This window comes from Oxyura jamaicensis, chromosome 20 (genome assembly GCF_011077185.1).
Source record: "Oxyura jamaicensis isolate SHBP4307 breed ruddy duck chromosome 20, BPBGC_Ojam_1.0, whole genome shotgun sequence".
Lineage (NCBI taxonomy): Eukaryota > Metazoa > Chordata > Aves > Anseriformes > Anatidae > Oxyura > Oxyura jamaicensis.
Window position 1 is genome coordinate 14,151,277 of NC_048912.1, and position 15,408 is coordinate 14,166,684.

General features: G+C 66.8%; 1 protein-coding gene across 4 annotated transcripts in view; it reads left to right on the forward strand.

Moving 5' to 3' along the window:
- Positions 1–15,030, forward strand: part of RGS19 (regulator of G protein signaling 19) — a 15,503-nt gene extending 473 nt beyond the window's left edge. The window contains exons 1-6 of one of the 4 annotated variants that reach the window (XM_035343633.1): positions 7,760–7,904; positions 10,390–10,535; positions 10,883–11,019; positions 13,147–13,221; positions 13,892–14,126; positions 14,770–15,030. In XM_035343633.1, the coding sequence (XP_035199524.1) occupies positions 10,919–11,019; positions 13,147–13,221; positions 13,892–14,126; positions 14,770–14,958 (600 nt within the window). In that variant the 5' untranslated portion in view covers positions 7,760–7,904; positions 10,390–10,535; positions 10,883–10,918 and the 3' untranslated portion in view covers positions 14,959–15,030. Of the gene's footprint in view, positions 1–7,759; positions 7,905–7,963; positions 8,113–8,334; positions 8,359–10,389; positions 10,536–10,882; positions 11,020–13,146; positions 13,222–13,891; positions 14,127–14,769 lie in introns of those variants that run through there. The other 3 variants (XM_035343631.1, XM_035343632.1, XM_035343630.1) reach the window with 3 other exon arrangements.
- Positions 15,031–15,408: the final 378 nt, after the last annotated feature.

The following is a 15,408-nucleotide window of genomic DNA, read 5'->3' on the forward strand; positions in this document are numbered from 1 at the left end:
CCCCCCCCCCCCCAACGTGCATCCTCCCTCCTCCTCCTCCTCCTTCCTCCCTCCCAGCCCCGGCCACATGCACGGCGGGGCGCTGGGGCTGATGGAGAGGTCGGGCTGCTTGCTGGCCGTGTGTGCTGCTGGCCGGGTGTCCTCCTGTCCGGCTGTCCTGCTGTCCATCTGTCCGGCTGTCACCAAGCCCCCCCCGGGGCCGAGGGGGCTGCTGCCCGTAGCGGGATGCTCCGTGGGGACCGGGCGCACCGAGCAAAACGGAGGGGGGGTTCCCTGCTGCATCGTCCCCGGGGAGGGGCAGGGCCCCTGCGAGGAGGAGGAGGAGGATGGAGGAGGAAGGAGGAAGGAGGGGGCCCCCAGCCAGCCGCAGGGCTGGCTGCACCAGGGCTCGCCCAGCCTTGGAGGGGGGGGCTGCTTGCCTTGGGTTTCCCCCCCTCGGAGGCCTCCCCGGCCTCGCTGCACCCGCAGGTGTGCGCCAGGGCAGCGCTGGAGCATCCTGGGCAGGGCGCCTGGGTCCCAGCGTGGTCCCTGGTGCGGAGGGGTCCTGCGCCCCATCGCTAAGAGCAGCAGCACCGGGGAGCCCCGACCTCACCGGCTGGGGCCACGGTTCGGGGAGGTTGGCTGAGGTCAGGACAACCACGGGCTCCGGTCTCCAACCGGGTCCCCCAGCGGAGGAGCGCTGGGTAGGGGGACCCGGCTCGGCGGTGCCCGGGACATGTCCCCCCCCCATGGGGATGTGACATCTGCCCGTCGCCCAACACGAGCCCATCACGTGGGCGGTGTGGCAGCGGGGTGCTGCCGCTTGGTGCCGCGTCCCAGCGGCCAAGGGATGGAGAGGACCAGGCGCGGCCGCCGGAGCTGCGCCGCGGGCGGCTGGCGGCACATGGTGGGGCGCGGAGAGGTTCCCCCCCGGGGAAGCTCCCTCTCTCTCCCCGCCACTGCCATGAGGCTGCTCTGGCGCAGATCCATGGCCTTATTTAAGAAACTAAACAACAACAAAAAAAAAGTGTTAAGTGAGTGGGAGGGATTTCCCCCGCTGCGAGGGGAGTTCGTTCCCCTCTGGATGCGTCGCCACCGTCCCGCTCGATAGAGACGCTCGTCCCGTGGCGCGCCGGATGCGCCGAGCCCACGGTGTTTGCTGTCCTGGTGGATATCGTGCTCGTTGGGAACACGGGTCGCCCCAGTGGGCACATATTTCAGAATGTCTCCCAGGGGAGAGCGCCACATCAGATTTCCCTACAAGGATTTTAGCTCCTCCGCCTCAGCCCTTCCCCACAAATGACTCAAGCCGCTAATCAAAATACGGTCGTGTTCTTCGGCAATTAAACAAACTCCACCTCATAAGATTATAGTGGAGAAGCAGGAATTCAGTGACTCGAATATATTTCAATCAGGGTCTGTGTGCCCGTTTTGATATTGTTATTAAAAATAAAATAAAAAAGGAACCGAAGGGAGATAATCTGATAATGCTACTCAAACACAGAGAGAGCAAGGGAGAAAAATACCTCGGCAGGGTAGTTAATGCCCAAGGTACAGGAGCAGCACGGCTCTGCCACCTCCCGAAGCGCATCCTCTCCTGTCTTTGCTTCTCTTTGGTTCTGATCTCGCTTTTAGGCTGGACCAGGGCTACAGCATCTTGAGTTTCAACTGGGCCCGTGCAAAGGGCGTGGGGAGCTCCGCGCTCCCAGCGCTTCCCGCTGCAACCCGGTGACCCCCAGGTACGGAGTGGCGGAGCAGCGCCGTGCCCCTGGCACTCGCTGGTGCTTTTGACCCATCCAGGCCAGAAGCTCCTCAACCTCTGCAGGGAACGGGCTGCGACTGCCATGGCTTTTCCTCCTTTCCCCCAAGCTTTTATCCTCTGGATAAAAAATGGCTTCGGAAAGGCAGCTCCAGAGGAGGTGGGATCGCCGCGCGTGCTTCTGGCTCCGTTCCTCAGCCATCCCGGAGGGGACCCTGCGCCGCGCCTTCCCCGCCAGCGCCTGCCGCTCCTCGGGCCGGTTTCTCGCACCGATTTCCCCAGCCGGGAGTCAGCACCCCAAAAACAGAGCAGCCGCCACGGACGGGCCGTGCCAGAGGCGGCATCGCCGCGGGGCGCAGCGCTTCGGGCTTCGCCCGGGATCGCAGACGCTTCCGGGTTACCCCGTGCCCGCGGCCTCGCTGAGACTTCCTATTACTCAGTTCCTCGTTCGTCTCCGCACATCTCCGTGCGTTTCCATTACAGAAGCTGTTCGGAGGGGGGGGGAGGATCTAAAGCCGGTTGTTTATGGACGTTATTTAATCGCAACGTCTTAATTTGGGGGAAGAAATGAGATTGGGTGTTGCCACCGGTTATTTTCTGCCCTCCAGCTTGTTCCGGCAATGATTTTCAGCCGTGTGGGGAGGAAAGGATGGGGAAACGGCGACCAACAACTTGTGTGGTGCAAGAGGGGAAGGTGCTGAGCCCACCGGCAGCTCCATGGGGACATCGCCGTCCCTGCCCCATCAGGCTCAGCGCACAGCATGAGCCCCACAAGCATCTCGCCCTGTGCCCCAGCCGCTGAGCGCTACGTGAGCCTCTTCCAGCTCATTTCCATCACAGCTGGGCTCGCCCAGTCCATTTATTTCCCCATCTACTTCACCACGTGCCACCCCGTTGCTGCAGTCCCTCCCGCTCCCCTCCCTATCATCGGGGGGCACCCGAGCAGTTTTAATTTCCCTGTTTTCTTCCATTATCCTTCACTGCAAGCTGGCCAGCGCTGGGGACACGTGTGCTTTTTAGCTCTTGCAGTGAGCTTGCTGTGGCTGGGACCACTCTCCGTGCCGGCCGGGGGTGCTCCACGGGGAGCTTGACCCACAGAAACCCTCGAACCCTGCTGGCCGTGGTGGTGCTGAGCCGTGCCGAGCCGTGGGGCTGTTTGCGGGGAGCAGCCCGTGAGCCTTTTCGGGACACCCGTGACCTCCTGTAGGGATGGGATGCCTCCGATCCAGCCGTGTGTGCGTGCTGGGGACGAGCGTGCCCGTGCCTTGGGTGCGTCCCCTGCGCAGCCACCCACGGGCTGCGTGGCACCCGGGGACCCAGCAGCTGGTGGCTTTGGGGTAAAACCAGAGAGAAAACAAAACCTGGGCCCCTGCTGGATCCAGGTGCCTGCAGAGGCACACGGGGAGGGGAGAGACCCGCTGGGTGCACAGGACCGTGGCCGGGCTGGAGCTCAGCATCGAGGCAGGGGTCGCTCTGCCTCCCCCCGTCCTGCACGGCCTCCTGCCCCCGGCTGTCTGTGGAAGCAGGGCTACAACCCCGGCGAGGGTGGAGCGGCACCAGCAAGGAGAACTACAAAGTCCTTTGGGGTTCAGCTTGAATATTCATCTCGGGCATGGAAAAAAGGGGGTTTCCTGACGGCAGGGAGACGCATGGGAGCGTTTCAGAACAAGCTGCCCTTCCAGTTCTCTAACCGCCCTTGGAAGCAGCCTCGCCTGCTCTCAGCTGACCTTCTGAGGGCTCCTTGCTCAGACTGCGAGGATCCGCTCGGGTTGGGGACGGAGCTTTTCCACGCTCCCACCTCGCTTGTCGGCACTCGCCCGGGCACAAGGCAGGGGAAGCTGCGGCCGGCGGGATAGGTGCAGGGCACCGGAGCCCTCCCGGAGCTGAATTTGCTGCTGGCCCTATATGAAGAGGGCTCGGGGAGCCAGCAAAACTGTTTGGGGCTGAGGGTTTGAGTTTTTTTCCCATTGCTCCCCCTGCTGCAGACGTGAAGCCGATGGGGGCTCGGGGAGTTTCCTCGTGCAGGAGGAGGAATGCCCGAGCAGCGTGTCAGTGCAAAGGGCAGGAGAAGAGCAAACAGCCGCATATTGGCATTAGCGGGCAGCAACCCCGGAAAAGGAAGGGAGAGCTTCGTGCCAGCCTTGGAAAACAAAGAAGAAATGAGGAAAGACACCGCTCGTCAGCCCGCCGTGGCTGTCTCCATGAGGAGGGAGCTTGCAGGGGGGGTTTGGTGCTGGGTATTGCCGTGGCAGCGGTGGCAGGTGAGCTCCCTCCGGCACCTGCAGCATCCCCTGGGCCTCCCTCGCCTCCAGGGCTCCAAAAGGGGACCAGCGTGGCTTGTCACACCAGGGGACTCACTGAGGTCCCCAGCGAGGGCCACCCCTGCCACGCCACGGCCCAGGGAGCTGCAGTGAGCACCCCGCCGTGCCCGGGCTGCCCCAGCCGGAGCAGGATGCATCCAGCGGCTGCCCCGGTGCCGGAGGTGCCTGCGCGGAAAGCAGCGGCCGTGGGCTGTCCCCGTGGCGCAGGGGCCGTGCAGGGTGACAGCGCTTCCTTCCTCTGCCGCTGCCAGCTCCTCCCCGGGGGTGGCCGAGCCGAACCCCGCAGCCTTTCTTCCCCTTTGGCTGGGGTTTTTAAATATCCCACGGGGCTGCTCTCGGAGGATGCGAGCCGCTCGCAGAGCTCCCCGGTGCTCAGCAGGGCCAAGGCAGGGCAGAGCATCACCTGCCTTGGTGCGGGGGTCACCTGTGTCCCGTGGGGTGCTCCGGAGCTGGGACAGGGAGTCAGGTCACCAAATCTCCCGGGGTGTCAACCCGCAGGACGCTCTCCTGGGGGATGCCCCGTGGATGGGGAGCAGAGCGCCTGGCAGGTGGCTGCAGGGCAGGACGGGAAGGGAACGGGGCCTGAGAGCAGGGCTGGACACGTCCTCGGTGTGTCCGGAGCCACGTCCTGCCCGTGCCAGCTCAGGATCCCAAAGCACCGGGTGTGGGTCTCCAAATGCAGCCGGCAGCCTCCCACCGGGGGTTTGGTCTCATCCCGGGGCTGGGGGGAACGTCGCCCATCGGCGAGTGCTCGGAGCCGCGGTGAGCGAGCCCTTTGATCCAGCATTCCCCGGCACGCAGGGGTTTTCCCCATCCTTTCACCTCGCTCTGGGGTTTATCCTCCTTCTGGTTCCTCATTTCCTCGGAAAGGCCAATTCCTCCTCTTCTTCTCCTTGCTTCTCTTGGACTCCCCAAGCCCCAGATGACTCCGAATCCCGGCGGAGCCGTGCCACGTGGATGGGGACGAGCGGTGTCCCCTCCGCGCCTCACCTGGGCTCCTGCGGGACAAAGCCAGGCGGGAGCAGATCCTCTCCGTGCTCTCCTCTCACAGGGGGGTTACCCACGGCCGGATCCCACCCATGACGGCGTTTCGGTGCACGGTGCAGGCGCTGAGGCCGGGGACGCTCGGCACCGGGTGCTGCCTGCCCGGCTCTGCCTGCTCGAGGTGCCCGACCAGTCCTGCCGCCTCCCGCTGCAATCCGGGGCTGGAGCTGCGGCCACGCCGACGCTTCTTCCCTCCCTTCCCTCGTTCCCTCTCTCCTGTGAGCCTCCGGGCTGGGTCCGTGCGTTTTAGCCCCCGCCGGGTATTGATTACCGGGATCTTTCTCCTTTCCCGTGGATCATTACCAAGTGCTTAACGGGAGCCTGCCTTAACAACGCCACGGCACCTCTCCTAATAGAAACATAATTGTCGGGGCTTGCCTTATTAAATCCCCCAGCTGATTGTCGCGGGTGCTATTTTTACACCGTGAAATAATTAACCACGTTTCCGCGCAGGAGCCTGGGGCCGAAGGGGAGGCTGCCGGCTGCGCGTCCGCTCGGGGCGCGTTCGCTGGGGTGTTTTGGGGAGAATACCGATGTTTTTTTTTGGCTCGGAGGCTGCAGAAATACCCCGGTGCTAAAGACGAGGGAGGTGCTGGGACAAACCAAGCGCCGCGTGCAGCATCTCCTCCTTCCTGTCGGCAGGCCCTGCCTCTCCCCCGCCGCCGTAGCGGGTGGCAGAAAAATCACAGCCGGGCTCCCCCGGAGGCATCCGCTCGCTGCCACCACCTCCGCCACGTGCCCGCGGGTGCCTCTGCGGGTGCTGGCGGTGCCGGCGCTGGGCAGGGCGGTGGGGAGGTGCAGATGTAGGAGCATCACCTCCACCCCTGTCCCCACGGGGCCAAGGGTCCCCGGATCCGGCCGGCGCCCGGCTGTGGTTGCAGGCGGCGCTGGCACCTCCTGGTAGCATCCAGGGTCAGCTTTGCCCTGTGCCCGCAGGGTGCCAGGCCGTTGCGGGGGCTCCAGCCCCACCTTTTTAGGCCTTTTCTAATTGTTGAAGGAAAAAAAAAAAAAAAGAAAAAGAAAAAAACATTGTCTAAGAATAGCTCCTAAAACTTCCTGTGCGCCGGCAGGTGGCTGGGGCAGGCTGCGGGGGCAGGAGGCAGCTGTGGGGCTCGGCGGCGCCGTGTGCCCGTGGGGCAGCCCTGGGAGAGGGGGTCCCGGGGGTCCCGGCCCTGCTGCCACCCGCTGGGGCTGCCCGTGGCTCGCTGGGCCCCGTGGCCGATTCCAGATGGATTTGGCAGGCTTGGCAGAGGTCGGAGGTGCTGAGGTTGTGCACGCCAGAAGCTGGAAGGGCTGCGGGTGGCATGGTGAGGACGAGCCCTACGGTGTCCCGTGGGGACAGTTCCACGGGTGGCAGTGGGGCACGACCTCCGGGTGTTTTGCAGCCCCTCTGGGGCACGGAGAGGCAGCAGAGCTCATCTGGCTGCGGGTCCAGCTTGGCCTTACCTCTTTGACCCCTAAGATACCAAGGGATGCTCCCTCCTTTGGCAGCAAGCTAACCCCCACGGTGCAAAATAAAAATACCCGCGGCCCCCAGCGAGCTGGGGGTGCTGGGGGCTCCCACGCGGGTCTGGGAGTTGGAAAGGGAAACCCCATGGAAAATAAGCCCCAGCCCCAGCTCCCCTGGGCGCACTGGGAAGCGCAGGTGCCCGGTGGGAGTCCCGGCCCCGCAGCATCCCCACCCGGTGCCGTACCCCTCCGTGGGGCCAAGGTGCGGGACAAGGAGCTGCTAAAGCACAGGGGGACTTTGCAGGGGGTGCTCAGCCCTGGGGTGGTGCCGATGCGGCCGCTTTGTTTTTGGGTGCTGGGGTGCCTGGAATCAGGAGGAGAGGAGATGTCAGCCGGCATCCCCCGGGGAGGCAGCGAGCAGGGCGCTGGGCCGGGCTGATAACGGGCTCGTGCTGCGGCCGGGGTGCTGAGCTGCCCCGGGGTGGCCGAGCTGCCATCGCCACGGCCCCTTGGGGCTTGTAGCGGGAGCGGGGCCGTGCCCGGTGTGTGCACCCAGGGCCGGGGGTGGAGCCCCCTCCGCCCGCAGCGCTGCCGAGGGCAAATTCAATCAAGGAAGCTGAGGTCGCGCGTCTGATTTTTCTCTCTCATGTGTTTTTCTTTTTCTTTTTTTTTTTTTTTTTTTTAAAGGGAAAAAAAAAAAAAAAAAAAAAAACCAAACAACTTTGTTTGTGAGTCACTCTTGGCCGAGGGAGTTCAGCTCCGCTCTGCATGTCAAGCAGGCTGGCGCATCCCCGTTTCGCACAGATGCTGCTAGAAGGCACCGTGCGAGGAGGCTCTGACTCAGCCCGCCCGGATTCACCGGCCCCGCTCGCCAAATTCCTCGCCCCGCGGGCAGAGCCCTGGGAGGCTCCGGAGACCCGAAAAATCCTGGGGCACGGCGCGGTGGAAACCACGGGCTCTTCGAAGTGCTCGGGACGGATCCTTGCATCACTTAGGATCACTCGGATCCTCGTGGTGGCCGTTTCCTCGGCTGCGGGGCTGCTCCGGTGCGCCCTGACCGTCCCCACCATGCCCAAAACGCCCGGCACCGCGGTGGGCGCCCGGCACCGCCGGGACAGCCCTGTCCCCACGCTGCTCTCACGCTTACGGCATCGGCAGGAGGCAGCCGAGGGGAGGAAGCAGGAAGAAAGCACGGCCCTGCCGCCGCCACCAAGGCTCCCCGTGCCCCCGGGCTGCCCGGTGCCCGTGGCGCTGCCCTCCCGTGCCACCCGAGCGGGTGCCCGCGGCTCTTGGCCGGCACGGAGCAGCGGCGGGGAGAGCAGCCGGGCCTTGGCGGGGCTTTCCCAAAAAAGGTCTGAACTCTTCGTTTGAGTTTGCCACTTCCCTTACCACTCCCTTTCCTGTGAGAGGATGTGTTCGGCTTCTTTTCTTTTCTCTTACTTTCTTCTTTTCTCTCCCGTCTCCCTGCCCGCCGAGCCGGGCGATGCCGCGCTCCCGCTGAGGCTGCCGGGCCGAGCCCAGCCGGGTGCCGGCGGCGGCGTGGCGATGGCCGGAGCGCAGGTACACGGACGGATGCGCTGCGGTGGTGGCCCCCTTGGGGACGCTGGGGCTGCCCCTGGGACATCCCGACGGGGCCGGGTGGGTGCAGGGGGGCTCGGCGAGGCGGGGCCGGGGCGGGAGTGGGGCGCGGCGCTCGGTTGTGCCCCGATTTGTGGCTGGAGGAGGAGGAGGAGGAGGAGGAGGAGGAGGATGCCCCGGTGTTGCCAGGGTGGCTCCAGGCACCGTGCCCAGCTCGGGGAGCACGGGGTGCGTGCAGGGGCATCACCCCCATCTCTTGGGTCAGCGCTCGCCGTGGCTTTGCTGCATGGTGTCAGGGTGCGGGGGGCCTCTTGCAGCCGGTGCGGGGTGGTTTTGGTGCCTTTGCCCAGGGCCAGCAGGGCACATGGTGCCGGGGGGCTGAGCCCACACCATGGCGGCCCCAGTAAGGAGACAGGCAGCTGGGGAAGGGCACGTTTCCCTTTGGGCAGCTTCCGTCGTGCACAGCCGAACGGGGGCTTGGAGTGGTGAAAGGCACCGGGGTGGCACGGCCCCGTCCTCGCCACCGCTCTGCGTTGGGATGGGGAGAGCTGCGGGGCTCAGCAAGGATGTCACGGGCGCACGAGCTGGCACAGCCCGGGGACACCCAGCACGCGGGGACCCCAAGGCCGGGTGCCACGGCTGCCTCACCGGGCAAGGGGCAGCACCGGCAAAGCCCCCGGGGAGCTCGGGGAGCTGCCTGGGTGGGGACGAGGGTGGCTGTCGGGGCGTCTCTTGCCTCTGCTTGGGAAACGTCCCCTTTTCATCCGCCTTCCTCTTTTCGCAGCCTCGTGCGCACCCGCGCCTCCCCTCCGGCACCCGTAGGCTCTCGCACCGCGCGGCCCCGCTTCCTGATCCGCCAGCCCCCGTGGCCCCATCCCTGCGGCCCCGTCCCCCTGTCCCCAACCCTCGGCCACCCCACGGCCTCCTCCTCTTTGCCCCGGGGCCGCCTGGAGCAGGGTGTACCCAGCACCCGGCTTTCCCCCGTGTTTGTCCCCTTCCCGCAGCCCCGTTGCTGTAATTCGCGCCGCGGGCCCTGCCGGTTTGCTGTGGGGTTTTGCTGCCTGCAGGCAAGGGGGAGAGAGGCCGGGGGGAGTGAAGGGGGGCAGTGTGGGAGAAGCAAAGGGAAGGGGAAAAAAAAAAAATAATAAAACGAGGATTTTTAAATGCACCTGACAGCAGCGCTGTCTGAGGGCGCAGAGCCCGCTGCCGAGCCGGGTGACAAGGTCACAGCCGTCCTGCCAGCACTCGGGTCTATAAATAGGGACAATTGGGAGAGAAACACAGCCTCGCTCCTTTTTAGTTCCTGTGGGAGCGAGGGGAGCCAGCGGGAGGGTTTCAAGGGCCGGGGCCAGGAGCTCGCCGAAGGCTCTGCCATGGGGTGGCCGTGCCCGGGGAGGGAGCGACCGCGGCCCCCGGCCTTTCCAGCCTTGATGCACGGCTCCACCGGCATCCTCCCGCTCAGCCTGGCCCCAAAACCTGGGGACAGCCCTGTCCTGCGCCCCGGACCTGGTTCTGTGGCAGGATGTTGACCCAGGGGGATGGGATGAGGGGCGATGGGGTCGGGGCTGCTGCCGGGCTGCCGGGGGCTGTGGGGCAGGTGAGCGGGGTGAGCCGCGACGGAGAGCTCCGGGCTCGGCCACCGCTTGGCACCCGTCGGGTCTGGTTTGGTGCCGGGAGCTCGGAGAACTTCCCCCGCCCGGTTCCTTCCACTCACATGACGCCGCGGAGCGGCTCCGACTTCCCCATCCCCAAAATGCGCCGCCGGGGTCCAGCCGCGGCTCCCCGGGGCACAGCCATGGCACGGGGCATGGCCAGGGGCGGGCGAGGCTCAGCCCCGCTCCCCGCCTGGCCCCGCTGCTGCGTGCAGGGCTCGGCACCCCCGACCCCCTTGCTGCAGCCAAACACAGCAGGGCAGAGCCAAGATTCAGGGGCATCGAGCCCGGGGCCGGCCCGGAGCAGCCCCCAGGAGCCCCACACCCATGGGTGCCCAGCAGGGCGCAGCCGTCACCCTGCCAGCAAAGCACGAGGGGGGTCTCAGCGTGGCGTGGGGCAGCCGGAGCGCGCCCGCTGCCTTGCTTTCCCCTCCTCCTTTCCTTTTCACTTCCTTTTCTTGCACCGTTTCTGCCTGCCCGCCGTGCCCCAGCCCGCAGCCTGCCAAGGGCCCTTCCCAGCATGGAGCAGCCCTGCCCGAGCTGCTCCCCGGCAGGATCGGTGCTGGCCGCGGGGGTAACGCGGTGCCCCCCCTCTCGCTTCCCGCAGGCTCCATCCAGGAGGCTGCAGGGACGCTAGCGGGGCTGTGTCGGCGCCACGGGTCCCCACCCGCAGCCTGGGAGGAGCGGCGAGCAGCAGAAGGGCCCCCGCAGCGCGACCCCCCCACGTCCACCGTGTATGAGGCTGGGACGCAGGTGAGACGGAGACCCGGGGCCGGGGACAGCGGGGGCGAAGGCTCGGGGCTGGCTGACGGCCGGGATGGCGAGTGGGAGCCCCAAATAAGTCACGGTGCTGGGGTCCCTCCTTCACCTCCGTGCTCGTACCGGGGGGATTGAGCCCGAGGCATCGCAGCGCTGGGGACAGCGCTTTGCCCCCCAACAGCGGCTTTTGGGCCTCCTGCTTGCAGCAGGGAGCTGCCCTTGAGCTCCGAGGTGGTGTTGCCCACAGCACGGACCCCAAAGCTGCTTTTTGGCTGGGGGAAACCGGCCCCGGCGTCCTGCCCGCAGCTCGCTCACCCTCCCCGTGCCCTCCTGCCTTCCAGTACGCAGGACCCGCGTCCGCAGAGACACCCCTTCCGATGTCCCGGCATGAGACTTCTCCGACAACGGTGCAACCCGCCAGCAACCACCGCCCCAACGCCTGCTGCTTCTGCTGGTGCTGCTGCTGCAGTTGCTCGTGGTACGTGTCCCCCCCGCCGGGCGCCGCTCCTGCTCCGAAACGCGACGGCGGCGAGCTGGCCGTGCGCACGGGAGCTGCGAGGCTCGCTCGTGGCCCTCCGTGGGTGGTGCAGCACCAAGGGCTTGGATGCGGCCCCTGCCCAAGGAGGTGCACGGGATATGGGGGGCAGGATCCCGGGGGGGACAGGTTCCCACAGCAGCCCCCACCCCGGGGGTGCTCCGCAGCGTTTTGGGCGCAGCCCCGTGGGCAGCGGCCGGGATGGAGCCAGCCCCTCTCACCTCTGGGATGTTTGTGTGCCCGTCTTCGGCTGGCAGCTGAAAGCCGAGCGGGTGCTGCGACCAGAAGGGGTGTGCACGGGGTCCGAAGGTGGTGTTTGTACCTGGAGGGGACCAGGAAAGCAGCGGGGCTGCTGTGGGGAGGGGTACACAGGTTGCTCGCCTCTACGCAGAGCCCGGGGAGCTCGCTCTGCGGAGCCAAGCCTCGGCGCACCACGACTCCGTCCCTGCAGCCAAGGCTTTTAAAATATCTAGAGCGGAAAGCAGCATCGGGAACCCTCATCCTGCGCTGCATTAAGGGCGCTGCTGGGGCTGGAAGTCCCTGGCCAGGCTGCGCGTGGGAAGCAGGAGGCAGCAGAGCGAGGAGCTGGGCCCCGCTTCCCTCCTGCTTCATCCCAAACCTGTCTCCCCCCCCCCGGGGGGCACCCGGCTGCTCCGGACAGGTCTCACGGCCGGGCAGTGGGACCCCTGTGCATGGTGCCGTGTAGAGCTGGGCCCCGGTGCTGCCCGAAGCCAGGCCACCACCAGCTGCTTCCCTTCGGCTGCGCCTCCCCTCCTCTCCGAGGATTCCCAGCTCCTTTTTTGTCTCTGGCTGACCGGATTTTGGGGAGCCCGTCTGCTCTTCTCCGTCCTCCGTGTCAGCCCGCTGAGATCCCTGACGACCTCGCAGCAGCTTCAGGCTTTGTGGCCACCAACAGCCTCGAGCCCAGAGGAGCATCCAGACCAGGAGCTGAGCACCCCGGTACTGGCGTGGCAGCACTCTGCCAACCCCCAGCGCCTCCGCAGCACTGCCACACCGTGGCCCCGCAAGCCTCTGCCGTGTCCTTGGGGCCCCGTCTCCTCACCAGCTTCGTTTCCTCCAATTCGCAACGCGGCGAGGCCCCCGAGCAGCTCCCCTCGCAGCCAGCCCCAGGCTCGGTGACACTCGGGCACGGGCAGCGTGCCACCTCCCTGCCTCCCTCCTCGGTGCCTGCAAGAGCTCCCGAGCAGAGACGGGACAGAAAAACCCCGCAGAAAACAAGCGAGGACCGGCGCGAGCCATCCCCGGGCTCGGCAGGGCCGGGTGACAAACCCTTTGGGGACAGCGTGGGCAGGGACGTGCCCGCAGCCGCAGCCACCGAGCGGCGGCTTCGCCCACCCTCCCGCTGCCGGGGGGGGGTGGGGGGGAGAGAAGTTTGCAGGGCTGGTGGTGTGCGAGCGCCCAGGGGCAGTGTCGCAAGCAGGAAGCGCTGTGGTTGGCGCCGGGCTCCGAAATTCGCGGGCCCCGGGGGGAAGTTGGCTGGAGGCCGCTTTCCTCTTGCACCGTGGGGGCGAGGAGCGGGGGGGGAGCGGGGGACGCCGGTGTCTCCGTCGTGCGCTCCGGCTGCGGGATGAGGCATCCCCGGCGCACCAAGGGTGCAGGGTTCAGCCCCTTCGCCTTCCCAAATTTCTCCCAGCCGCACGCTTCCTGCACGAGCCGGGAGCCGCTGGCAGCTGGAGAAGGCGATAACCCGGCCCAGCGCCCGGCCCGCAGCGTCCTGCCGCCGTTTATTGGCGATGGGTGGCGCGGTGCACGCCGGCTGCCGACCTCTGCTGGTGCTGCTGCCCGGCCCCGGTGCTGGCTCCGGTTCAGCCCCGGCACGGCGGCGCCCCGAGCGCAGGAAACATCATTGCACGGCCGGGGTGGGATTGCACAAGAAGGGGGACGGGGTGCTGGGGGCGGGCAGGGTGCTGCTGCACCCGGGGAAGAGCCGGGGGTGCGGGATGGGGGCGCCCACGGAGGAAATCTGTCGGCCAGGAGTGACCGGGGACAGGACGGGGGCAGCATCCCCGTCCCTTGCCGCCCGTTTCTACCTTTCCGTCTCCCCGTTAGGAACGAGGACCGGGAGCGAGCATGGAGGGCGTCTCGGGAGACCAAACTGGAGACCATCCCAAACTGTGAAGCGTGGTGAGTGCAGGGGCAGCGCCGGGGGCATGGCACGGCACGGCTTGGCACGGGGAGCCATGCACCGAGCCTCCTGCAGCACCCACGGGGAGCAGGACCGGGGTGCCAGCTCCAAACGTCCGCTCCCTCGGGGACGGGGTGGACCCCCCCGCACACAGCCCACCCATGGGTGCTCTGTGCAGCACCTGGCGCGGCGTTCCCAGGGGTCAGCTGTATTAATTAGCCAGCAGCAATTATTTGCCCCTGCCTTGCTGTTTGCGGCGAGCAGCCCGGCCTCCTCGCCCTGCCCGCAGCGCAGCTCGGCATGGGCAGGGGCTGTGCTCCCTCCTGTCTTTGTGCAAAGCCGGCAGCAAAACGGGTCTCATTTGGGGAAATTCGGCTTAAGCCAAGCCCAGGGCCCGGCCTGACTGAACTGAGCCGGGACAAACCCCGTGGGCGCTTCTGGGGAGCTCCGGGAGCCCCACGATGAGCGGAGCCTGAGCAGGAGCAGCCTCACCACGAGCACGGGGGGTGCCTTTGGGATGGTTTGGGGGGGACCTGGGGCCATCCCCGTTCCAGGGGATGTGCACGGAGTCACGGGTGGGGAATCCACAGCCCTCCTGCCCCGTCCCGTGTCCCGGTCCAGCCGTAACCCTTTCCCCTTGCCTCCCCCTGCGCCCTGGCGACCCCGCAGCGCCAAACCCACGCCCGAGGAGGTGCGGGGCTGGGCACAGTCCTTCGACAAGCTGATGAAGAGCCCGGCGGGCCGCAACGTCTTCCGGGAGTTCTTGCGGACTGAGTACAGCGAGGAGAACATGCTCTTCTGGCTGGCGTGCGAGGAGCTCAAAACCGAGTGCAACAAACACACCATCGACGAGAAGGCCAGGATGATCTACGAGGACTACATCTCCATCCTCTCGCCCAAGGAGGTAGGGGGCAGGGCCTCTCCCCGAGCTCGGGCAGGGGTCGCGCGGGCTAAAAGTGAGATTTTGGGGGCGGTTTGTTAGGGAAAGGGCACCCACGGGGTGTCGGGGACACGCTGGGGACCCTGGCTCAGCTGGAGGAGAGCAGGGATGCGGAGGGATCATGCCCCGGGACAGCACGGGGTAAAGGCTCTGCGCCTTGCTCGTGCAGGGCGGCGTCCCCATCCCCATCCCCATCCTCATCCAAGCTCCTCGCAGCTGGACCATGGCTCCGCAGGGCTGCGCTGCGGGGCCGAAGCCTCACGAGGGCACCAGCGGGCCGAAGAGATGCTGCAGCATCCCCGGGTTGGGGACACCCCGAGCTGCAGCCCTGCGCCCAGCGAGGGGACAGGGGGACAGCACCCCTCTCCAAAGCAGCTCCGTGCGAGCCCATTTTACACCCTTCCCCCAGCTCCTTGCCAGGGATGGAGCAGCCCTGCCGGCACGCCGCGGTGCCACCAGGGTGGTCCCCAATTCCTCCCCCCGGAGCCACGGGGCCAGCGTTTGCCACTGTCCCACGAGGATTTCGCCCGGGGGTGGGTGTCGGGGGCTCGGCGCTGGGCTTCCCCCCCACCACCACCCAACCCCGATTTCTCTCCGTGCCGCCCAGGTGAGCCTGGACTCGCGGGTGCGGGAGGTCATCAACCGCAAGATGCAGGAGCCGTCCTCGCACACCTTCGACGACGCGCAGCTCCAGATCTACACGCTCATGCACAGAGACTCCTACCCTCGCTTCCTGAACTCTGCCATTTACAAATCGCTGCTCCAGAGCGTCTCCCGCTCCTCCTCCGAGTCCTAAGGGCACCCGCCGGCCACGGGGACGCCAGCGGGGACGCGGCACCCTGGGGAGGGTGTGTGTGTGGGGGGGGGACACACACGGCCCGTCCTCCCCCCGCAGCACCTCCCGAAGCCCCCCCCCAAGTTTTTAGCTTTTTACCTACGAACCCTCAGGCCGGTTTCTGGGCCGCCGGGCAGCGCTGGCCACCCTCCAGGACTGTCCCCAGGGGCTGGTGGCACCGCAGCCCAGGGTGGCTCCGTACTACTGAACCCTGCCCCGTCCCCCCCGCCGGCCGGAGCGAGCTGGGGAGCAGCCCGGGGCTCGCCGCCCCCCTCCCGGGCTCCCCCCCGCACCCCGTTTCGAAGAGGTCACTTTATCCCCTCTCCGCCGCACCTGGGGACACAGCACATCCCCGTTTCCCACCTGAGACCCGTTTGGGGACTGTTTGGGTTTTTTTTTTTTCTTGGGAGG